Source organism: Cervus canadensis, chromosome 17, assembly GCF_019320065.1.
Source record: "Cervus canadensis isolate Bull #8, Minnesota chromosome 17, ASM1932006v1, whole genome shotgun sequence".
Taxonomy (NCBI): domain Eukaryota; kingdom Metazoa; phylum Chordata; class Mammalia; order Artiodactyla; family Cervidae; genus Cervus; species Cervus canadensis.
This window is the reverse complement of record NC_057402.1, coordinates 20,002,423-20,028,842: the sequence shown is the minus strand read 5'-3', so window position 1 is coordinate 20,028,842 and position 26,420 is coordinate 20,002,423. Positions and strand designations below refer to the sequence as shown.

Below are 26,420 nucleotides of genomic sequence, written 5' to 3'. Positions count from 1 at the left end.
CTTTAGAATTGACTGGCTGGGTCTCCTTGCAGTCCAAGAGACTCTCAAGAGTCTTCTCCAACACCACAGTTCAAAAGCCATCGATTCTTCGGCACTCAGCTTTCTTTACAGCCCAACTCTCACATCCATACATGACTACTGGAAAAACCATAGCTTTGACTAGATGGACCTTTGTTGGCAAAGTAATGTCTCTGCTTTTTAATATGCTGTCTAGGCTGGTCATAGCTTTCCTTCCAAGGAGCAAGCATCTTTTAATTTCATGGCTGCAGTCACCAGCTGCAGCGATTTTTGAGCCCCAAAAATAAAGTCTTTTTCCATTGTTTCCTCATCTATTTGACATGAAGTGATGGGACTAGATGCCATGATCTTAGTTTTCTGAATACTGAGTTCTAAGCCAACTTTTTCACTCTCCTCTTTCACTTTCATCAAGAACCTCTTCAGTTCCTCTTCACTTTCTGCCATAAGGGTGATGTCATCTGCATATCTGTGGTTAATGATACTTCTCCCGGCAATCCTGATTCCAGCTTGTCCTTCATCCAGCCTGGCATTATATGTACTCTGCATATAAGTTAAATAAAAGCAGGGTGACAGTATACAGCCTTGATGTACTCCTTTCCCAATTTGGAAGCAGTTTTTTGTCCCACATCTGGTTCTAACTGTTGCTTCTTGACTTACATACAGATTTCTCAGGAGGCAGGTAAGATGGTCTGGTATTCTCATCTCTTTAAGAATTTTCCACAATTTGTTGTGATTCACACAGCCAAAGGCTTTGGCATAGTCAATAAAGCAGAAGTAGAAGCATGGTTATGTTTAAAAAGAAACAGAGCTAAAAGAAACCAGGGCTTTTAAATGGCTGATTTCAGGTCAAGGGCAGGGAACATGTAAGATGAGCCTTGAACATCTTACTATACTAGAAAGCAAGTAAATGTTCAAACAATGATGAGGACATATAATAAGGACCCAGGAGCCAGCTTAAAAGGGCTCCCATTGCCCAAATCTGGACAATTTGATTTTCAAAATAAATAATGACAGTAAAGGAATATAATCCATTGGATGAAATAAGAATTCACGTTGATATAATCATATAAATGAAGAATAGAACACTCTTCCTCAAGTAGAAAGTCAATAAATGTAGAAGAAATGATGGAATTAGTCACAATTTAGCCCCCCGCACAATAATAACTGATCAAGCAAGAATCAAGAATGGATGCTAAAACTACTGGGTAAAAGTTTGATGAGTACAGAAGGAATCTCCCCATTAGATACTTACAATGGGAAAAATATAACGCTACAGTGAAGAAACCTGGTAGAAACTACTTTGACCAAGTGATCAAAGCTAAGTAAACCAGCAGAAATAAACTAAGTTAACGTCACATCATGGACTTCCTCAGATGCTCCACTAAGCAGATCGCAAATCAGTATTTGCATTTTTTTTTGCAATATTCCTGCCAAAAGTGCAAAAGCTCAATCTACTCATGAGAAAAGATCAGATAAACTCAAATTGAAAGTCATTCTACAGAATAACTAGCCTAAACTAACACAACATTATAAAGCCATTGTCCTACAATTAAAAATTTCAAAATTAAAATAAAAAAATAACTAGACTGTACTCTTAAAAAATATTAATGTCACGAAACACAAAGAAAAACTGAGGAACTATTAGAATAAAGGACACTAAAGAGACACGACAACCGAATACAATAGAGTATTATTAGGATAACTGGTGAAATCTGAATAAAGTTTAAAGATTTGGAAAATAGTGTTCTATCATTGTTATCTCATGACTGTTAAATGAACTGCATTATAAAAGGAATGTTCTTGTGTAATTAAGAAGTACACACTAAAGTACTTAGAAGTAAAACGACATATTTGTAACTTACTTTCAAATGGTTTCACTATCTATATAAGCATCTAGAAAGAGAAGGACAAATCAAACGTAATAAATGTTAACATTTGAGGAATCTGGTTAAAAGATATAAAGGAATTCTTTAAACGATTTTTGTGACTTTTCCGTATGTTTGGAATTATGTCAAACTAGAAAGTTAAAGGAAAAAAAAACCTGAAAGTAACAGATTATAACTCGTATAAAACAGGAAACCATCAATCCACAGTGATATTAATAAATAAATGAATAAATTGAAAGTTTGATGAGGAATGGTTTTAAAGATCCTCACCATCTAATGTTTATTAATCATAAAGGGAAGAGAAATGAGAATAATTTTACAGTGGAGACTTCTGCCAGACACATTTTAATGAATGATCAAAGTGATCATCATCAATAATGGGGCAAATGAAAATCATGTGTCACCTGATAGGCTATAAAAAGAACAGATCACTTCTGTGATCTTCCTGCCAAAGATGCAAGACCTCAATCTAATTGTAAGGCTACCATCAAGACAAACCTAATTTGAGAGAAATTCTATATACTGGCCTGAATCTTCCAACATGCCAAGGTCATGAAAGTAAAGGAAGGCTGAGGAAATGTACTCAAGTGGAGACTAAACAGACATAATCACTACATGTGCGTGCATACATGCTGAGTTGCTTCAGTCGTGTCCAACTCTTTATGACCCCATGGATTGTAGCCCACCAGGCTCCTCTATCCATGGAATTCTCCAGGCATGAACACTGGAGTAGGCTGCCATGCCCTTCTCCAGGGGATCTGCCCGACCCAGGGATCAAACCTCCGTCTCTTATGTCTTGTGCATTGGCAAGCAGGTTCTTTACCACTGGTGTCACCTGGGAACCCAATCACTACATGCCTCTGAATTAAATCTTTTAAGCAAAAAAAAATTATTGAGATAATCAGTGAAACTTGAATGAGTTCTGAGAATTAGATGGCAGTAATATATCTGTGCTATGTATTGTATAATTCAATGGATATGAATTTGAGCAAACTCTTGGAGATAGTGAAGGACAGGGAAGCCTGGTGTGCTGCAGTCCATGGGGTCGCAAAGAGTTAGATGCAACTTACAACTGAACAACAACAACACAACAATACATCAGTGTCATGAATTGTATAAAACATCGGTATATATACACTGATATATACATCACATATTTTAAAACCTGATTTTAAAAGCTGTATTGTGGTTATATAGGAGAATATCTCAGTTTATAGAAAATACAGCTAAAGTATTCATGGAATTGGGAACATCACTTAATCACAAATAGTTCAGAGAAAAAAGTCCTTTGCAACTTTTCTAGTTAACATTTCAAATTTTAAAAAAAACTTTTTTTAACAAAAACTCTTCTAATTATTAATATAAAGCCAAGATATATCAAGTTTAAAATTTTCAAATTGTATTTAGTAAAATTCTCCTTATCCCGCCACTCTTAATATTTGGGAAAACATCATTCCAGAAGCTTCTCTACACACAAAAGGATATACCACAGATCAAACTTTAAATAAAATCATGTATGTGCTGTCCCATGACCTGATTTTTCCACCCAGCATCATCTTGTGCATATCAGTCCACACATACATGCACATATTTACATTCCAAAATAAAGTTACTGTCTCTACCTCAAGGAGTCCTACAGCTATGGAAAGTGCCACCCCAGAGGAACGCAAAGGTCTCTTTCCCTGTGGTACAGGCCAGGGGTCTCGCTGAAGTTCTCCCAGAAGGTCTGTGAGATTCATGTCTATCTTCTGTACTGGCTGCAAGAATCTACAAAACAAAATAAAATAAAAAGCCATTGATAAATGTTTGTGGGTGAAGGTTTAAGAAACAAATTGTCCACTTTCTTAAAAACAGAAAAAGCAGCTGAATACATGGCAGACCAAATGGTTCTCAAACTTTTGTGTATATCAGAATCAGTCAGAGGGTTTGTACTGACAGACTGCTGGTTCCAGGGTTTTGTTTCAGTAGGTCTGGGGTGGTGACCAAGAATTTGCATTTCAAGTAAGCTCCCAAGTGATGCTGTTTACCGCTGAGAAACTCCGTGTGTACAACTACTGTAAAGAAAACACTCAAACCAAGTGTTACTTTGAGATTGCATCTTCCATTTACCAATCTAGTAAGTTTTAAAGTTACTGAATTAATTATGAGAAGATGCATCAACTCAATTTTACTAATACCACCTCTGATCAGTAAGTTTAGCAGAAAAAGCTACCCATAAAGGTAAGAAGGTAAAGTAAAAAGCTTATGGGGCCCTATTTTTGCTTGGCTGTCCTCCCAAGCACAAAAATTAAGGTTTTTGAACTTAAAAATAGAAAAATCTGGAATATATCAAAACTGTATTCCAGAGGCTTTCCTGGTGTCTCAGTGGTAAAGAATCTGCCTGCCAATGCAGGAGACACAGGTTTGATTCCAAATCCAGGAAGATCCCAATGCTGCAGAGCAACTAAACCCCTATGCCACAACTATTGAGCCTGTGCTCTGGAGCCTGGGAGCCGCAACTACTGAGCCCGTACATGCTAGAGCCTGTGCCCTGCAATGGGAGCGGCCACTACAGTGAGAAGCCCTTGCACTGAAACTGAGGAGTAACCCCTGCTCACAGCAACTACAGAAAAGTCCATGCAACAACAAAGACCCAGTACCATCCAAACAAATAAATAAACAAAATGCCCCACATAAATTAAAAATATATATATATACTCCAATATTCAAAAAAAAATTTTAAAGACTGTATCAAAACTAAAGTAACTCCTTACATTGTAATGATGAAAAACCAACCATTTCAGCGATGTGATGTTACCTCAACTCTTTTTTAAAAAGTACACTAATTCAGTATTTATATTCCTAAAAATATTTAACAGTATGGTATCACTGAAGGCCTGTGTTCAAGTTAAGGGTGAAGACAGATGCATTAACTGTAAAACTGTGAGGTTCTTTTTGCCATATTTATTACCTGTTGGAAGGCGGTGGCTGCTGCACCTGAGGACCACGTGTTGCTTGAGTAACTGGTACTTTAGAGAGCCCCAGCATCTCCTGTAAAGAGATTATTTCTGTGATGTCCGTTTAATTACTCCTACAAAGATGTACTAACTATTTATGGCATGGAAGGTGCTTCCACAGGCATTAGAAACACAAAAATAAAGAACACAAAATCTCTTCCCTTGAAAGCAAAAGTTCCAAGTGGGCAGACTGTCAGGTGAACAGTGATACAATGAAATAAACATCATAAGAGAGCAAAGTACAAAGTGCTATGTGAGCAAAGAAGGGGGAAACTGGCTCAAAATACTTCACTTCTAATTAACAGTCAAAATAAATTACTGTGTAACTTGAATGTCTGTATTCTTAACTTGTATTCATTTATTCCTTTCAGCAGCTAAATAGTTCAAGTATCTGTTATGGGCCAGGTATGTAATGGTGAAAAATATAAATAGTCCCTGACTATATGGAAATTTAAATCTGGCAAAACCAACAAAAGTTAAAGTATTAGCTAATTAAGTGTAATAATAAATATGATGGATAGACAATAAGAAATTGTATAAAGGGGGATTATAAAGTAATAAACATCTTGCATGCCTATGATTTTTAATTCTCTGACTTACATGAACATTCTCTGCCCTCTCAACTATCTTCCAATTGATGAACATATTCATTTAAAGTAATATGAATATCTCTCATGATCTATCAAAATATCTAGACAGAAAAAGATTTTGAAAAATATACCAAGATAATCCTAGTATGTTGCACATAATTCCCTGCCTTGGAAGACAAGGCTTTAATTTGCTGCAAAAACAAAAATATCCCAGTGTATGAAAAAATACATATATTCACGGTTCACCTATTAACTCTCAAGCCTTAAAATAGCTCCCCTTGCCAAACACAAAGTGTTCAGCTCCTAAGTGACACACAAAGAAACAAGAGATAACACTGTGTGGCTGCCTCCTCGCAGTCTCAGCATGACTCTTCTACAAGCCTTCAGATTTTTGGTAAAAGAGCTTCAGTTTCACTCCAGATTTTACAGATACTTCAAAGGTGAAGGGTCTTCAATCTCTATGATTACAGCGTGAGGCAAACGAAAGAAAGCTGAGGCCAACACTAAGTTTAAAGGCTTTGTTTTAAGACAACTATGTTAGTCATTCATAACATTTTCTGGAAGCATCTATCTAGAAGGCATTTTTAGACGTACATAGAAAGATATGCAGAGACAGGCAAACCACCATTCTTGTTGTTACCTGCAGTTGTTTGGCAGACAGATCTTTTGTTCCTCTGAAGACATAGCTTTTTGAAATGCCCTCACATCCAAGTTCATGAACCTGCACCATTCTCCCAAAAGTAATTAAGCCAACCAAAGCTGTAGGTGGTAAAAGGCTTAGTGACATCTGCATAGATTCTTTCAGGGCTTGTAAATCTTCATCTTCCATGCAAGTATCAACCACATAGAGGAATATCAAAGGCATCTGAGGACCACGCTTTTAAAAAACATTGTGATAAAAAAAAATGTTTTAAAAGTATAACACTTCAGCTCAATACACAGGATAATCAATAGAGGACTAATTAAATAATGTATTATATGTTTAACAATGGAATTCTAATAAAGCCATTTTACAAATGAAACAGATTCTATATCTAATACATCATCAAGTGAAAAATTAACTTTATGAACATTAGTTATGTTACACGAAGGGGACTTTCACTTTCAATTTTACTTAACTGCATGAAGTTTGATTTCTTACAAGTATTTCTTTTAAAATAAGAAAACAGTAACTTTAAAGCTTAACAGCAAAATTAGGTTATTTTTATAAAATAATTACCTAATCTGAATTGCATTGTAAAGGAACTGGAAACTAGTCAGAGTGGACAAATTACTGACAGGCTCAAGTGAGTCATATTCTGCTTTCTCTACAACATTCATAAAAGATATTACCTTAATACTTAAGTATTAAAATAAACTATGTAAAGCTGTTCAGAAAGGGAAGAAAAATTATTTTCCTAACAAGAACCAATTCAAGAGTAATTTCATCATTAGACTTGGGGATATATCATTAAGCTCCAGTATCATATTGACCAAGTATCTGTAACTAACCTTCCAACTACAAAGCAAAATTGATTCTTTACTATTTATTGACCTACTCAATATAGCAAATCAAACCTCCCCGCCCAAAATCCTGGCCACCTTTCAAATAACTACAATAGAAATTACCTTGCTCAAACTGACCTTGACAGTTCTACCTTTGAAATGCTCAATCAATTCAATGTGAGAATGAAGAATGAACCTTTTAAGTCAGCTCAACTGAATAATTATTTTGGTATAAAGTACTGCTAAATTACTAGATATTTTAAACTTTCTTAAAGAGTTACTCTTATGTTCTTACCAGAACTACATATTCAATGCTAGAAAACTGAGGTAAAAGTTCAGCAGGCTGATTCAGTTCAGATATACCAGCGTAAGTTGGTGGAAACTACAGGTAGAAAAAAGCAAAATATTTTAAGAAATTATTACCAAGTAATGAAATTTTAAACTGTAAAGAAGTATTTCCTGATCACTTAATTACTTAAAAATAGATACTTTAATCATTTATTTATTTAATCCTAAAAAAATTAATCTTTATTTTTAAATATGTATTTTCCTGCATATATAGATCAGCATTAGTATTACAGCATTAACATCTACACTGGGGGCTTTCTTACCTGATTCCTTTGATAACAAAAGTTGCAAGCCCAGAGTTTTGCTCGATAATCCACTTGACTGTTTTAAGAAAAGATACAATAGCTCATGATTCAGCTAAACTGTGCAGTAATTCCAATTTGAATAAAATTAACTTCTTTCTGAAATGAATTAATTCAAATTGACAGTGAAAGCGATCTTTAAAAGCCATGTATTTTTAGGTGTTGCCAATATTTAATTCATACTTTTAACACATACAAGCTCACCAAAATGAATATATTGTAACTTTTAATATACAGCAAATACCAACAATAAATTAAGATAATACTATTTTTTTTCTCCAAGTGACTCAGTAACTTCTAAACTCAGCTCTAGAAAACACATATTCAATAAAAATATATACAGTTATTGAAGGCCATTATTCTAGGTGCTGATGATAAGTAAATGAGATCAAAGGTCCTACTATCTTAAAGCTTATTATATTCTAGAAGTGAAAGACAATAAATAATACATGCATAAATGCAGAAAATACTTTTAGATAGTGGTAATAAAAACTAAAGATAACAAAGCAAGACATGAGAATGTTATTTGGGAGGGCAACTTTAAAGGAAAGCCTTCATTAATAAACAACTAAAATGTAACTGAAATGAAAAGAAACCGGTTACAGGAAAATCTGGGGGCAGAGCAATCCAGGCAGCATGTACAGCTACTGCACAAAGTTTGTGGTAGAAATAAGTTAGGTATATCCAAGAATAGAAAGATGATAAGGTGTAATGTAGGTGAAATGAAGAAAATGGATGATACAGATGAAGGCAGAAATATATACAGGCTAGATTATATAGAGCTTTACAGGTCTTGATAAGGGGTTTGGATTTTTCATTATAAGTGTAATTCTCCACTCTTCTGGGTGGAGAAGAGACTACTGAAAGGCAAGAATGGAAACAGGAAGAACAGTTAGGAGGATAACAAAACCACCCAAGAAAAGATCACCATCTTTTGAAGCACCATGTACTAGCAGAGAATGAGAGTAAGAGACAGGATCAATAATGTTCTTGAGACAGAATCCACCAGATTTGCCAGTGGATTGAGTGGAAAGAGGGAGTAGAAAGAGGAATAAAAGGTGATTCTTCAGACTCTGGCTTATATAACAAGAAATCATAACATTTTTTAAACACCATACCACTCATTTATGACTTTTCAAATGACACAAAATAAGGTGATAGCCAGCATCAGTATCTAGAGAATACTGATAGAATCTAACAGTTTACATACTGACAGTTTTGCATTTGGTTTCTTTTTAACTCACTACAACTAGTATGAGTCTAAAATTTTATAACTCTGATTCTACTTTAACTTAAAAAACAACTATAAACAAAAACATTTTATATAAATGAACAAGAAAGAAACTACATTTTTAAATCATAGGGACACTTCAGTGTTTTCCATATGCTTTAATTACCATAAAGGATTCAAGACTGCACGGCAAGTGGTCCTGCTACAGAGAACAGGTTCATATTGAATGGGTGGCAAATCTGGTCTCTCCTTCAGTGGTGTAAATAAGGCTGCTACCGGAACGACCATTCTTGTAGCTTCCAATCGACTCGATGGCCAAACATTCCAACTAAATCGGACTCCATCTCGTTCTTCATTTTGTTGGATGAATTCCAAATAGGTTGTCATTGTAGAGCTTGATTCTTATTTCTGAAACAAAATTTAAAGATATTTTTAAATCTTATTAAGAAAATTCAAAATAAGTATGTTTTTCCCAGTTCTACTGATACTCATCCATTAGAAATCATAAACGAAAGAAAATAATTATTTCAGAAAAAAATTAGTAAGTGAACAATGACCTCAATTATAATAAAATAATGAATGGCTCTACAGAACCCAAAGCTCATTAAGCCCCAAGTGAGGTATTTTATCCTTTTTTCATTCACTCTTGAAAAAAACTACAGAAAAAATAATAAATGATAAAATTGATGTCCTATTGATTTAAGTCAAAAATGGAGAAAATCCAAGTCCTAAGTTTTTTGTATCAGCCTTGTGAGTTACATCGTTTTAATAAACAGATTGTCAAAAACATTAAATTCTAAAACTCACATGCTTTTCTACCCAGAAGGTAGTAAGCTTCCACTAAACTTGCTAAAGATAATGCTTAAGAGTACACAACAAAAAGATTTTTCTAAAAGAGGTACTTCTATTTTAGACAGGCAATTTTTTATCATACTAATACAGGACATTTGAGGCACAAGAAATAAATACATGATAAGTAGTAAAATACATGATAAGTGTTCCATGTGATGTATACATCATTTATTTCTTTTGCAGAAACAATTCAGAATACTTCTAACATTCCAACTTATGACAGCATTTTAAACTCTAATTTGAGATACATAATTTCAATATAATCATTTAAACTCACTACCAGAAGAGGGAGATGCCATTCTGGTTAGGGCCCGGTATCAAAAGACATCTTCATCTTGTTATTCTTTAACTGCTTGACTAGGATGCCAGCTCTCCTACCTAGGCAACAGGTCTATCTCATGCTCTCAAACTGCAGCAGTGGTTAGTGATGGAGGGAAATTATAAAATTTAAAGGTCTAAGAAGATAGAATCTCAAGTACTATCTGGCTGGCTAAAAGATTTGTGGGAGGGATGAATGGCATCAAGAATTGAAGAATTATGAAGGTAGGGTACCAACAGAGCCAGCATGGATGCTGAAGTTGCTAAGAACAATGATGGGATGAGGAAATGATTCTAAAATATAAGTGAGGGAAGAAAAGGTATTATTAGATATAACAGTTTTCAGAAAAATGCTCAAATATATTTTGATAATGCAAATTACAGAAACTGATGCTTAACAAATCTAAGTATCTTAAACAGCTAAGAACTTTCCCTTCTTTAAAAGAAATAAGAATGTTATTAGTCAAATTATATCCTAATTGAAAATATAATAAGAAAATAAAAATTAGACACTGTAATTCCTCCTATCAGAATTTCAGAGACAACTAGGGAATCTTACACTAAGCAAAAGCAATCATGGATTTTTCAAAGATTGACAAAGGGTAGAGAGAAATCCTAAGATAACTAGATTTGTTTAGAAAAGATTATTTTAAAGCTAAATATAGCAGACAGCTTTGAGAAAAATATAAGCATTCAAGAAAAACATGGCTGTTGAAAGATAATGATAAAACAAAGGTCAAGGATAATCAGAGGGGAGTTAGAAGATGCCAACCTCAGTTTTAGCACAGGAAACAATAAGAGTTTTCCAACTATGTGTTTATGTGAGGCCAGATTTCCTTCATACAATTCAACCAGACAACATATCAAAACAGACAGCAAGTAGATCTGAAAATCCACCTGTCTTCTATTAAGCCTAGCTCAGCTGGCAAAGAATCCTCCTGCAATGCAGGAGACCTGGGTTCAATCCCTGGGTTGGGAAGATCCCCTGGAGAAGGGAAAGGCTACCCACTTCAGTATTCTGGTCTGGAGAATTCCATGTACTGTGTAGTCCATGGAGTTGCAAAGAGTAGGACGTGACTGATCGACTTATTTTTTTTTTCTTTTCTTTTCTTCAGGATCCTCAGTAATGTTTAAGAGTATAAAGAGGTCCTGAGAATCACCTCCTTAGGATTCCAGGGCTTAATTTAAAAGCATGGAAGCTGGTAGAGAAAGGCTCTATGAAACTTATCATGAAGACATCTACACACAGGCAATGGCCAGGTATAAGTTTCTACAAGAGGTAACAAGCCTGGATTGTAACCCCACATCCTTACTTTTTATTGAGACATACTGAGTATCACCTGACTGATATTTGAGTACAATTCCCCTCCTCTTCCTCACTGTTTGTCCTCTCAATCGCTCTGCTCTAACATCCGATTTGTTCTCTAAATCACATCTATTTATTCATTATCACTTTTCAACAGTAGTCTGAAAAATGTCCCACGTTTTTCTTCTTAACTGGTCTGATTACAAAGATAAGCAAAACACCTCCCCAAATTCCCTCACCTTTCCTAGGGAGAAATTAATCTTAAAATCACTCACTCTAGAACAAATGCTGCCAGGCTTGGTCCCATACTCAACAACATCATATCTGAAATAAAGTCCTTTTGCAAACCAGCTCTTTATGAAATGGCATTATTTGATAAGCATTCTCTCCCCTAGTATTGTCTCTATAAAAGCATAAAACTAAAAAATTTTGATTCAAACACTAAACTAGGATGCAGAAAATAGACTGACTAGTCATTACATTTTATTAAGTGGTACAAAACATAAAAGACCATTCTAAAGAAATGTCTCCTTTTTAGCACAACTTATAATCATTGGGAATTACTCTAAATACTTTTTCACGGTATAACTAGAAGTAAAGAAACATTAAGTCACTGTAACCTAGCACATCAGATATATGCCCATTAGCCATTTTATAGATAGCTAAGTGAAAAAACTGTAAATTGTAAGTAAAATTTGAGTTCCTTCCAAACAGATGTATCTGTTAACAGACAATTAAACGTGGCTTTCCCACTTTTCTGTCCTAAAATCCTCAATTGAAGTGTCTTCAACTACTTCCCACGACTAGATTTATTATGCTGCACAAATAGCTTAATCTCTCAGATCCTCAAATTCTCATCAGTAAGATGAGAGGTTTGGGTTGGAAAACTACAAGGCCCCTTCCAAATCTAAAATGCTGAGCCAATTAAAAATAACTGAACTTCTAAAATGATGTCTGTTAGACTACTGGAGAAGGCAGAAAAGGAAGACTTAACATACATCTATATTTAAATCTAAAACTTCTTTTAACCAAGTTCACTTGGCTGGTTATCCACGACTTTGAGGCTTGGACCTTGAGGAAGCTCCCGTGAAAACACGGATTCAACATAAACTCACTCCAGTGATTCCAAGCGGATTTACGATGACTTTTCCCTTACCACCAAAACGGGAAAACACTTAGGGCCGAATGGAAGTACGGAAGATGGGTCCAATCTGAAAACTGAAATCTATTTGTAATCAAGGCCCAAGGTGTGAGCTCTAGCTGGCACTTTTCTCCTTCTCCCCTTTAACTCCCAAGGCCAAACTACGAGTGACGAAGTCACCTCGGGTCAAAGTCTAGGGCTCTTCAGATGAGGCAAGGAATGACCCAAGAAGCCAAAGTACCCAGAAGCCGTGATGGGGTGGGGTGAGGTGCGGTGGAGAAGGCAGATCGGCCAGGAGCGGAGGGTGGGGTGCTGCGAGAGATGCCCCAACTGCTGTTTTTCACTCGACTCTCATCTTTCACCCCTGATCCGGGGGAGATGGGTGAGGGGGCCGGTTCCCAGGCCCTGACAGAACTAAGCAGAGGTGGTGGGTGAAGAGGTGACAAGTTCAGGGCTCAAGGCAGCCCTCACCGGGCCGAGTCGCAGCCCCAGAGCACCCCCACCTGGCCCGGGCCACCCAGAGGGCAGAGTGGGCACCACCCTCGAGACCCCGGCCCCGCGGACCCGCCGCCGCCCTTCCCCCGCTTACCAGTGAGCGCTAGCGGCCCCGAAGTCGATCCTTACCACAGTGCCACCACGTATGAGATCCGCGCCCGTCGCAGCCTCTACCTTACAAACCCGTCCTCTCCGCCGAGCGGGAGCGGCCGTGGCACCGCAATCAGGGACCGCGCTGCCCCGCCCCCGGCCTGCGCACAGAACTCTGCTGGACCAACATGGCTGGTGCCGCCTCTGCCACGTCAAAGGGAGGGGGAGGGGCGGGGCGGGAGAGGAGGGGCGGGGCGGGAGGGAGAGGGGCGGGGCGGGAGGGAGAGGGGCGGGGCGGGAGGGGAGAGGAGAGGAGGGGCGGGGCGGGGCGGGAGAGGAGAGGAGGGGCGGGGCGGGGCGGGAGAGGAGAGGAGAGGACAGGCGGGGCTGGAGGGCGGGGCCACTCTGAGGGCGGGGCGACCGAGCCGCAGAACCGCAGGGGAGCCCGCGGGAGCGCGGCGGAGCCCGGAGGTTGGAGAAGGGGAGGAGAGAGGGGAGGGGGAATAGGCGGAGACGGAGCTTGAGGGGCGGGGCGACAGTGACAAATCTGACACGGATACCCCGGAAAGGCGCAGAAACCCGGTGGAACTAAAACGCCAGGGTGGGGCTGCGTCGTGGCGATGCGGTCTCCTCTCCCGGGAGGCACGGCGGATCCCATTCCCCGTGGGCCTCCACGATGTGGGACTTTCTGTCGCCAGACTCCTCACCTCGTTGAGAGAAACGGAGGTGTTCCCTAGGACATCCTCTCCTCTAGGGCCCTGGTTGATTCCAAGAACAAGCCGCATCTCCCCTGAAAAAGCAAAGTGAGAAGTTCGTTCTTTCGCTTAGTACAACAAACATTTACTGAACATTTGTCTGCTTTGTGCTAGGCACAGCAGCGATGCTGTGATACCGCGTAAGCAAAAAGGGCCAAATATTCGGTCTGGAAGAACTTACATACTATTTGTACACTATTGATGTATTCCTAGTCAGTTTACCTCCCCTCCCACACTGCCTCTGCTTCCTCTCCCCCCTAAACACATACAAATAAACACACACACACCCTCTACAATCTTTGGTTGATTAATCTTGATGTGTTTTCTGATTCTCTTTCCAAGAAAAGAATTGAGTAAAATGGGGAAGACCGAAACAGGCTGGAAAGACACTGGAGCTTGATGGTCTGAGGCAACCCCACCCTTCAGTGAGGAGTTTGTTGACTAAAAAAATAATATAGTCACAACCTTAAAGTAGAGAGGTATTTTATTTGGTGGGAATGTTAAGGACTTTGAGCCCAGAAGCAGCATCATTCACTAGACCTGAGAAAACTGCTCCAAGGAGGCAAGAGGGGAAGTCATGCTATTATACAAGTTTACAACAAAGTGGAGCAGGCAGTCTGACCATCAAAGATTATTGTGAGGTATGGGAAATCAACATTCAGAAAACTAAGATCATGGCATCTGGTCCCATCACTTCATGGGAATTAGATGGGGAGAAAGTGGAAACAGTGTCAGACTTTATTTTGGGGGGCTCCAAAATCACTGCAGATGGTGACTGCAGCCATGAAATTAAAAGACGCTTACTCCTTGGAAGGAAAGTTATGACCAACCTAGATAGCATATTAAAAAGCAGAGACATTACTTCACCAACAAAGGTCCGTCTGGTCAAGGCTATGGTTTTTCCAGTGGTCATGTATGGATGTGAGAGTTGGACTGTGAAGAAAGCTGAGCGCCAAAAAACTGATGCTTTTGAACTGTGGTGTTGGAGAAGACTTTTGAGAGTCCCTTGGACTGCAAGGAGATCCAACAGTCCTTCCTAAAGGAAATCAGTCCTGAATGTTCATTGGTAGAATTGATGCTGAAGCTGAAACTCCCATACTTTGGCCACCCGATGTGAAGAATTGACTCATTTGAAAAGACCCTGATGCTGGGAAAGATTGAAGGCAGGAGGAGAAGGGGACGACAGAGAATGTGATGGTTGGATCGCATCACCGACTGAATGGACACAAGTTTGAGTCAACTCCAGGAGTTGGTGATGGACAGGGAGGCCTGGCATGCTGCAGTCCAAGGGGTCGCAGAGTCAGACGCGACTGAACTGAACTGAAGGGAAATCAGTTATCAAGTTAAGGAATTTAGCATTCTATGTATGGGAAGATGCAAGTCTCTGGGCTCACTGAATTCATTCCTTTTATATGGACCTCAACTCTCTGGGGCCAAATCCTGTTTCCTGATTGTTTACATCCTTAATTCCTTGTTCACCTTTAGGAGTGGCAAATGTGGCAGATGGCTGCTTCCCCTAGCTTCTCAGCAATCCTGGGGGTGGAGGGTAAGGAGGGGGGCATGGCAGCATCTGCTGGACAGAAGGCATTGTGTTCCAAAATTGCTGATGTCTGTGACATTTCTTATTTATTGATATGGCAGGAGTTACTTCATGTCACAGATTGTTCATGAAATTATTTCCAAAAAGGACAACACCTAAACTCTTGCCAAGCTTAGCCCTATAAGCATTTTACTGCACAGAGAAAATGATTAATTTTTTTGTTCTTCGAAGCTTATATTCACAAGAAAGAAGATACATAGCAAATATATATTTTACTTTCTCTAAACTTGTTTTGTAAGATAAAAGAGGATGATTTTGGCTGTCAGATTTTAAACAATCCTGAAGAGGAAATGGGAATCAAAGGCCAAAATTCTGTACAGACCTGCAAATAAAGTGGGGTCAATGTGCCACCTTAACAAGGATTCTTGACTGAAAGTACAGCAAGTAAATAGCTGTAAACAATGATATAAAGGTGGAATATGGACATTCACAGAAAAAAAAGCAAGATCTAAGAATGAGTAGGGTAAATAGACACAGATGAGGGGATCCACTGGGATTCTGGAATTCCGTGAGAAATAAATCAAAGTCCAGCACCTTTGGTAAGTTCATTCATTTTATGGTCCCCAGAGAGGGATCTTTACCATACAACTCAATGAATTCTAAGAACTCATAATGTTTATGTTTTCAGTTGGACAAAAGGCTGTTGTTTCCTATTACAATGAAATAAATGTTAGGATGGGTAACACATTCAATTATATCTATTTTTATGTACTTAAGGATTAATGAGTTTAAGAGTTAACCCTTCTACATATTAGGAACTATTAGACCCAACTTTAGTTTTCAAAGATTTCCTCTTCTGGGAGTACTATTTGTAAGGATTGATTTTTTACAACTTTTATTATTTCTTAAAGGTCTTCAAAAAAACAAAAATTCATTTTAAAAAAATAGGATAAAACTTAATTCTATTTGCAGTTGTTACATGGGTCCATTGAACTGCTGTAAATCTAGGATACATCATGAAATCTTACTGATCTTATTTTTCCTGTCTTGCAACATTCTGCTACTTCATCATCCATGGAATTATTTCATCATTAATGATTAATTGTTCCAAACTATGCTTTAAAATATACTAAAATAATAAGAAAATGGAAAATGATATAATTACCTAAGATGATAGAATAGTGAAGTAAGTCATCACTATTGCATTATCCTTCAGTTTTCTTTTTGCAATGCTCCAAGTACTGTAGCTTCTTTCAAGATCTTTGTACTATGCCTCTAGCTCTCATTGAATATAGTTGAGAATTCAGAAGATGAATACAGAAATAGAAATACAGAAATTGCTCTCTAATAATGAGAGCAAAATCTTAAACTAAGAATCTTTAGATGACCATTTCCTAAATGAATGTTTCAAAGTCAAGAATTAATGAGTCAACAATATATTTCTAAAGACAAAAACCGTGATATTCTCATTCAGTTATTCATTCAAAAGGAATAACTTCATTCCACAAGATTTGCAACAAGCAGTTGCATGATCTTATTTTGCTAAGAGTACATATTATTGAATTGTTTCATCTTTTATGATGTTTATATGGATAATTTACTTGATAAGATTCTTAAGGGGATATTGGCTAATGGCAATTTTGTATACGAAGATGATAAACAGATAACCTAGAAATTAAAAATTCTTTGAGTTGCTCATTTATTAAACTAAAAATACAAATGTTTTGCAACTAGGTAGCAAAGAAGAAGAAGGAAATGGCAACCCAGTCCAGTATTCTTGCCTGGAGAATCCCAGGGACTAGGGAGCCTGGTTGGCTGCCATCTATGGAGTCGCACAGAGTCGGACACGACTGATGTGACTTAGCAGCAGCAGCAGCAGCAAAGAAGATGGCTGTCTTCTGTTCAACAAAATGATGAGCCTTTAAAGGTTTCAGAAAATTCTTTGCCTTATGTTTTGATGATGCAACTACAAAAAGAACCAGAAGTAACAATAAGCAATTCATAGTATGCAGTAGTAATGTATTTGGAATTTGCAGTCACTTTGTGCAAGATGGATGTGTTCCAGACACATTATTGCAGGCAATTAGAAGGTAGTTGCATTCAGAGCACATTGCCCATTTGGGGTATATCTTCAAAACCAGGAAAAAAGGGAATAAAAACTGGGATATTCTATGCTTAGATACTTATTTAAATTTCCAATAAAGTTGCTTTCCATTATCCTTTTATTCTTTTTTTAACAATGGCTTTATTGAATATCCCTTTAATCTAAATATGTATCAGTTATTCATGAAATGACTTGAAGATATAAACTTTAAAAATATAATGAGTCCAGATGGTAAAAGGTGAAGACTATTTTTTCTGATATATTGAGAGTTAAGTAGTTTTGATCTGAAGAAGAATAGAGAATGGGAAAAAAGTTTTTTTAATTGAAGTATAGTTGATTTACAATGTTGTGTTTGTTTTTGGTCTGGTATACAGCAAAGTGATTCGGATACATAGATATAGATAGATATGTGTATATATTCTTTTGACTAGATCAGTCTGACTTAAGAAAATACTGGTAAGATTTATAGTAGAGAATGTTTTGCCTATGTTCTCTTCTAAGAGTTTCATGGTATCATGTCATTTAAGTCTTAAGTCATTTTGAGCTTATTTTTGCAAGTGGTGTGAGAGTGTGTTCTAAGTTCATTGATTTACATGCAACTGTCCAGGTTTCCCAACACCACTTGCTTAAGAGACTGTCTTTTCCCCATTGTATATTCTTGCCTCTTTTGTTGAAGATCAATTAACCATACATGTGTGAGATAATTTCTGGGCTCTCTCTTTTCTGCTCCATTGATCCATATGCCTGTTTTGTGTAGTACTACCACACTGATCTCCCCTGGTGGCTAGTGGTATAGAATCCACCTGCCAATGCAGAGGATACAGGTTTGATCCCCGGTCTGGGAAGATTCCCTGGAGAACCCATTGCAGTATTCTGGTCTCAAAGAGCTCGTCATGACTTAGCAACTGAACAACAACAAACAGCATTGTTTTGCTTACTCTAGCTTTGTAGTAATGTCTGAAGTCTGGGAGGGTCATGCCTCCCACTTTGTTCTTTCTCCTCAGGATTGCTTTGGCGATTCTGGGTCTTCTGAAGTTCCATAAAAATTTTAAGATTATTTGTTCTAGTTCTGTGAAAAATATAATGGGCAATTTGACAGGTATTGTATTAAATCTGTAGATTGCTTTGAAGAGTATGGCCATTTTAAAGAATGGAAAATTTCTTGAGCTTCTGAGAAAGGAGTCAGACAATGAATTGGAAAAAGGGAAAATCTCCAAAAACAATCTTTCCTGGCTTTCTAATTTAATTATAGACATCGATAGACCAAGGCATTTTAGATCAATCTATTAACCTGAAGGATACTAGTTAAACATTTACCAACATGCAACCGATTATAACTGTTTGCTTTCAGTAAGTCCTAGCACAAAATGACTGTTCCCCGAAATACTTATGAATTGAGCATGAAACCTAAACAATTATAAAATACTGTTTTTATCATCATCATTCTTATGTACTTAGATTGACTGTAAAACTATAAAATCTGACATAAATCCCCCACAGAAAAAGTCTTTTTTAAAAGTAAATACTCCTAAGATAATTACTTCAAACTAGTATTTTTGAAAATGTCAGAATAGCCTGGGGTACTGCAGTCTATGGGATCACAAAAAGTCAGACACAACTGAGTGGCTGAACAACAGCAAATTAAAAAGAGAGAGGAAGAAGGAGAGGTCCCATGGTCAAATAAAGTCTGGAAATGCCAGCTATGTAAAATAGGTCTCTTAACTTGTCAAGAGTTTTAATATGTTAATATTTATTGTGAATCTTTAAGAGTGGCATTTGTGTACATTTCGCAAAGATGTTTGACCTAGGACTTTTTCCAGGGACTATCTAGGGGCAAGTATTCTGAACAACCTATGACTTTGTCTTCAGTCATTAATCACTTTAATCACTAGTTAATGTGTAACAGCCAGTATTTTCCTTCCCACTTTTGAACCCACAGATTTTTCCAAACTGGAGATTCCAGTAGTACACAGAGAATGCAAATTTCTTGGAATTGCATATACTCACCACCAGATGGAGCCTTTGCCACTACTTTTTCTTTTTGGTTTCATTTGTTTTTGGTTTTTGTCCTGTGGGATCTCAGTTCTCTGCCCAGGGATTGAACCCGGGTCACAATAGTAAAAGCACCAAATCCTAACCACTAGACCAGGGAATAAATGAAGCACCTGCAGTTTTTTCTAACATGTGTTTCTAACAGTTTTTTCTTTTATGTGTTCAGATGGTGACATTATAAGACACTACCCAACTATTTTTGGAGTACTCACTAGAAAAAGTAATACTAAGCATCAGCAGAATGTCCATATATACTTCATATGTGACATCATAGTCCATATAGTGTTGTAGTCTGCGCATACAACTACAATTGTTGTTGTTGTTCAGTTGCTAAGTCGTGTCCAACTCTGCGACCCCATGGACTGCAGCATGCCAGGCTTCCCTGTCCTTCATTATCTCCTGGAGTTTGCTCAAACTCATGTCCATTGAGTCTATGATGCCATCCAACCATCTCATCCTCTATCTCCTCCTTCTCCTCCTGACCTCAATCTTTCCCAGCATCAATTTCTTTTCCAGTGAGTCAGCTCTTCACATCTGGTGGCCAAAGTATTGAAGCTTCGGTTTCAGCATCAGCCCTTCCAAAGAATATTCAGGGTTGATTTCCTTTAGAATTGAGTGGCTTGGTCTCCTGGCTGTCCAGAGGACTCTCAAGAGTCTTCTACAGCACCACAGTTCAAAAGCATCAATTCGGCATTCAGCCTTCTTTCTGGTCCAACTCTCACATCCATACATGACTACTGGAAAAACCATAGCTTTAACTCTACGGACCTTTACCAGCAAAGTGATGAAAAAATCTGAAAAATAGTCTTGGAATGTTATATTAATTACATGAAATAGTTTTCCATTATAGTATTATCTAGTTTTAAATCACCTTGAATGATGAATCCTTTTCAATGTCAGGAGTTTGTTTTGTCTGTTCTTATTGCAGAATACACATGGTGATAAATTTTTGTTCATGTTTGACCTTAATGAAACTGTAGATCTTTTTTATTAGTTCCAAAAATGGGCAGAAGACCTAAATAATCAACATCACAATTTATTAGAGAAATTCAAATCAAAGCTACAATGAGGTACCACTTCACACCAGTCAGAATGGCCATCATCAAAAACTATACAAACAACAAATGCTAGAAAGGGTATGGAGAAAAAAGAGCCCTTCTACACTGTTGATGGGAATGTAAGTTGGGGCAGCCACTGTGGAAAACAACATGAAGATGCCTCAGAAAACTAAAAACAGAATTACCATATGATCCAGCAATCCCTCTCCTGGGCACAGATCCAGACAAGATTCTAACCGAAAAACCTACAAGCACCCCTCAATTCATTGCAGCACTATTCACAATAGCCAAGACAACCTAAATCTCCAAACAACCTAAATCTCCATTGACAGATGAATGCATAAAGATGTGGCACATATATACAATGGAATGCTACTCAGTTATTTTTAAAATGCCGTTTGTAGCAACATGGATGCAGCTAGAGATTATGATACTAAGTGATGTAAGTCAGAAAGAGCAAGACAAATAACATGATACCACTTACATATGGAATCTAAAATATAACACAAATGAACCTATCTGTGAAACAGAAACAGAACCATAAACATAGAGAACAGACTGGTGGTTATCAAGGGGGAGGGATAGGGTGGGAGGATGGGGCTAGCAAATACAGGCTTTTATACCTAGAATGAATAAACAACAAAGTCCTACTGCATAGCACAGAGAACTATATTCAATATGCTATGATAAACCATAATGGAAAATATTAAAAAAAGAATGCATAAATATATACATATATGTGTAACCAAATCACATTTCTGTACAGCAGCAACACAGTGATGTAATTCAACTCTACTTCAATGAAAAAATTGATAAATTTGCAAAAAATTCAATTATACACAAGAGTTGAGTTCAGTTCAGTTCAGTTGCTCAGTCATGTCCAACTCTTTGCAACCCCATGAACCGCAGCACGCCAAGCCTCCCTGTCCATCACCAACTCCTGGAGTCCACCCAAACCCACGTCCATTGAGTTGGGGATGCCATCCAACCATCTCATCCTCTGTCGTCCCCTTCTCCTCCTGCCCTCAATCTTTTCCAGCATCAGGGCCTTTTCTAATGAGTCAGCTCTTCGTATCAGGTGGCCAAAGTATTGGAGTTTCAGCTTCAACATCAGTCCTTCCAATGAACACCCAGGACTGATCTCCTTTAGGATGGACGAGAGTTATAGAATTCTAAACTCAAATAGATCTCAGTGATCAGTTAGTCCAATCCCTGTATATAACAAATGAATGTGAGGATAGTAGAGTTTAAGTAGCATATCCAAGGTCAGGGTGTTTATGTCCATTTAAAACCTAGAGCACTTAGTACTAGTTTCATGCCTGTCATATCCTCTTTAAATGTTGGCAAGCCTTGGCATTAAAATTTCTAGCTCTTGTTCAAACAGCAATTGTTTCTATTCCACAGAGTGCCCCACCAGTGTTATACTTCAGTATCATTTCATTCTGCCACTCTGACCAAATCCATAATTATTACTAAGAGTACATGTAATCAAACAAAACAAATGAAATTGTATGATCTGCTCTTAACTCAGTTATAGCTAAAGAAACATAACATGGTTATTTTTAAATTTTTTAAAAAATATTTTTAAAAGTTTTTTTCCTTTTCTTTTTGTCTAATGTTTATTTGATTTCCTAAGAACATAAGTGAAGTCACTCAGTCGTGTCTGACTCCAAAGAACATAAGAATTAGTAAAACCATGTAGCAAAGAAGAGAACTCCTACTTGAAAAGGAAGGAGCTAGATTTGTATTTTTACTTTAAAAGGGGAGTAAAGTTTTGGGTTTGGGGTTTCTATAATTAAGTTAGACTTTGCCTCAATTTTCTGGCATCAAGTCAGCTTTGTTGGATCTGGATTCAAAAGCTTGAGAACAGCATTCCCAGAGATAAAGAGTCTGACTGCTCATGCCCAAAGGGTGTGACCTAAGACTAGGTGTGACCTTGAACCTAATAGAATTGCCTCTCTCTAATCTATAGCCAGTGGGTCATAAAGGCTCTCACAAGTGATGAGGTGTATCTTGTGGAGCATGGTAATTTTTAGAGCAATGGTTCATTAATCTGACTACCCAAGATGGACTCTCCCCTTCATCCACTTCCTAGTTGTATGATCTGGGAATGTTATATAACCTTTTCTGAGCCAGTTTCTTCATCTGAAAATAAACATAATAATTGTACTTACCACTTAGAATAACAACATATCATGATAATCTGTATAAAACATATAGCCGAAAGAAAGAGAAAAGCAGTTTCTGAGAACCTGAAATTAGCCTGGCTCTATCTATGGGTCGGGAAGATCCCCTGGTGGAGGACATGGCAACCCACTCCAGTATTCTTGCCTGGAGAATCCCATGGACAGAGGAGCCTGGCGGGCTACAGTCCATAGAGTCGCAGAGAGTCAGACGTGACTGAAGCAACTGAGCATGCACACATGGTCAGGCCTAAAAAATCACATGTAGGTATTTAACCAAGGAACAGGACTCCTCAGAATTGTCCTCCTCAAAATTGTCCCCATTTCCTGACAGCAAACCTCCACTGTCCCCACATCACCTACTAAAGCCCAATGCCTATGCCAGTGTCCGACACATAATAAAAAACTGATAAACCTAGACAGCTTATTAAAAAGCAGAGACATACTTGGTCAACAAAGGTCCGTCTAGTCAAGGCTATGGTTTTTCCAGTAGTCATGTATACATGTGAGAGTTGAACTATAAAGAAAGCTGAGCATAGAAGAATTGATGCTTTTGAACTATGGTGTTGGAGAAGACTTGAGAGTCCCTTGGACTACAAGGAGATCCAACCAGTCCATCCTGAAGGGGATCAGTCCTGGGTGTTCACTGGAAGGACTGATGTTGAAGCTGAAACTCCAATACTTTGGCCACCTGATGCGAAGAGCTGACTCATTTGAAAAGACTCTGATGTTGGGAAAGATTGCAGGCAGAAGGAGAAGGGGACGACAGAGGATGAGATGGCTGGATGGCATCACCGACTCAATGGACATGAGTTTGGGTAAACTCTGAGAGTTGGTGATGGACAGGGAGGCCTGGCGTGCTGCGGTTCATGGGGTCACAAAGAGTCAGACACGACTGAGCGACTGAACTGAACTGAACTGAAACGTTACTTGGATGACTGAATTTATTAAAGTTTAATGGCATAAAGGGACAAGTGAAATTTCAGACTATGGCCAAGGAGAAAAGAAAGTACCCGACAAAGTATGGTAACACAGAAAAATTCTAGGGTGTGTGCTAAGTTGTTTGAGTCATGTCCGACTCTTTGAGAACCTATGGACTGTAGCCCGCCAGGCTCCTCTGTCCATGGGATTTATCAGGCAAGAATACTGGATGGCTTGTCACGCACTCCTTCAGGAGTGCGATCTCCAAGCCAGAGATCAAACCCGTGTCTCTTATGTCTCCTACATTGCCAGGTGAGTTCTTTACCACTAACACCACTTGGGGAGCCCCAAATTCTAGGGGAGTAAATCTTAAAGAATAAGGAGGAAAAGATAAAATGGATGGACTAAGCTATGTTTCTCACTTGGAATGCTTTCTAAAAATTTCAGTTTCAGAGTCCTACAACCAATAAACAGAGTCAGAAACTCTGGAGGAGAGAGCTATAGGACCCAGGAGTCTGTATTTTAAAGAATTTCTTCCAGTTAATTCTTGTATACGCTAATACTTGAAAATATCTGCTTAAAAGGACATAAAATACAGGGACAAATTTTTCATTTAGTTCTGCAAGTTTGACTTAGCAGATGCCGCTGTCATCAATAAACAGACATTCTGTGCTCACAACCTTCATATTACTCCCACAGCCAAGAACCAGTGTGAGAAACATTGAAACATAAAAATCTTTCCACTGTAAACTAAGAAGTGACTGGAAATCTTTAAAAACAGGGCCTCCGAAGCAGTTAAGTATCTTAGAAATAGTTCTTCCTAGGAAGAAATGGTTATTATAGTTTTAGAAGTTCAGATTTCTAAAAAGTTTTTCTTCAGAATAACTTCATCAACAAAATATAGTTTCTTCTCAACTGTCTCATAGCTCAATCAAAACATTCAAAAATTCTTATTGCAGGGGACTTCTCTGGTGGTCCAGTGGTTAAGATTTCACCTTCAATACAGGGGCTGCGGGTTCTATCCCTGGTCGGGAAGCTAACATGTCTCATGACCAAAAAAAAACAAAACATAAAACAGCAGCAGTATTGTGACAAATTCAATAAAGACTTAAAAAAAATACTTGGTGCAATTTCCTATTTATAACCATATCAAACGTGTTCCAAAATTCATTCCTTAATTCTTTTAAGCCAGATTAGTTTTAAAGAGCAGACAGTAACCCTTATAAATGTTTAATTAATTTCCTCTCTCTCGAATTATTGATGTCCTTTATTACACACTTCTTTTGAAAAAATTTTCTTATTATTTCCTGGGACGAGCTTTGTTCCATTTTGTTATCTCTCTTCTTGTCTCCTTCATCCATGTGTAGTTTTGCCATGCACTTATATACGGAGTCCAGTATTAAGAATTGTTCCCTTTGTGGTTGATCTAGTAGGTTCTTTTCTACAGAAAAATGGGGGGGGGGGGAATTGCTAATAAGCTAGTTTCCAAAGAAAAAAGTATGTGTAAGAAAATCCAGAAATGACACATTATGATTTCTAATTTATTCTTGATCATCACCAAAATGTTTGGTGACAGGAGTGTTTCTCCACATCTCTTGTAAGTTTGTTTCTTCTAAAATCAGTAAGAGTTTTTAACCAAATAACTTTTTAGTTTGCAGCCAGACAATTTCTTTCCATGTCTCCCAATTGTTTAGTTAGTATTTATAAGCACCAATTCTTAAGCGCTTAACCTAAGATTGTCCTTACTTTACTCCAGTTTAGAAAGTTACATTCTGGTTTTAAAATAAATTGTTTGCAATCTAAAGACTGATTTAAGAACAAACAAAAAAGCCTTAAATTAAATAGACCTTAGAAAACAATTGTATTCACTCAGAGCTTGTTTAGAAAAGACATAGTACTTTGTTTAGAAGAGACTTAGTACTTTCATTGTTTCTTGCAATTTGTGACCTAGCATAAGTTAACTTAAATCCATTTCTGCCTTGTTCACTCACTAGTAAAGTAGAAATAATAGTACCCCCTCACAAGATTGCCCCGAGATTAATAATGATAACTTCTGGGTGTTGGCATTAGCTTTGTTCTTTGCACTATTTAAGAAATCTTTCTTAAAAAAGAAAAAGGGATGGCTACTCTAGTAATAAGCTTCATTTTGGATAAATATAAACTGATCTGTGGCACAACCAAGTACAAGAAATTCCTCTGGGATACTAGTTTTACATTCATTTGGCATCAGATAAATCTGGGTTGGAATTGGCTCTTCTCTTCTGTTGTTCTTGTTCATTGGTGTCTGACTCTGCGATCCCATAGACTGCAGCACGCCAGGCTTCCCTATTCACCATCTCCCAGAGTTTGCTCAAACTCATATCCATGGAGTTGGTGATGCCGTCCAACCACCTCATCATCTGTCACTCCCGTCTCCTCCTGCTATCAATCTTTCCCAGCGTCAGGGGCTTTTCCAATGGGTCTTCTTTAGAAGAAAGTTACAATTGTCCTTCACCCCTCTTTCAGTCGATTTCCTCCCCCACAAACCTTGCACAATACCACTTACTTTAAAAGACAGTAAAAATTAAATGAGGAAATGCAGGTGATGTGAATTTAAAGCTCAATAAATGATCGTTACAGTAACTGCTCATTAACTTAAAAAGTACTTACAGTTCCCTCAATACTAATGATGCATAAAAGTTAATAACCCTCGGTCTTAGAAAGGTATAAGAATAAAACACAGAAAAAACTTCAGAACCACTTCTACCAG

The 26,420-nt window shown here is 37.8% G+C and overlaps 1 protein-coding gene across 2 annotated transcripts in view; it reads right to left on the bottom strand.

Annotated features, from left to right (window-relative positions):
* The window catches only part of SEC23A (SEC23 homolog A, COPII coat complex component), a 58,718-nt gene extending 45,463 nt beyond the window's left edge, over positions 1-13,255 (bottom strand). The window contains exons 1-7 of one of the 2 annotated variants that reach the window (XM_043489532.1): positions 13,063-13,255; positions 9,023-9,264; positions 7,587-7,644; positions 7,271-7,357; positions 6,131-6,367; positions 4,855-4,934; positions 3,527-3,671 (exon numbers count right to left, since the gene is read on the bottom strand). In XM_043489532.1, coding sequence (XP_043345467.1) covers positions 3,527-3,671; positions 4,855-4,934; positions 6,131-6,367; positions 7,271-7,357; positions 7,587-7,644; positions 9,023-9,243 — 828 coding nt within the window. In that variant the 5' untranslated portion in view covers positions 9,244-9,264; positions 13,063-13,255. The remainder of the gene's footprint in view (positions 1-3,526; positions 3,672-4,854; positions 4,935-6,130; positions 6,368-7,270; positions 7,358-7,586; positions 7,645-9,022; positions 9,265-13,062) is intronic. The other variant, XM_043489533.1, reaches the window with a different exon arrangement.
* Positions 13,256-26,420: the final 13,165 nt, after the last annotated feature.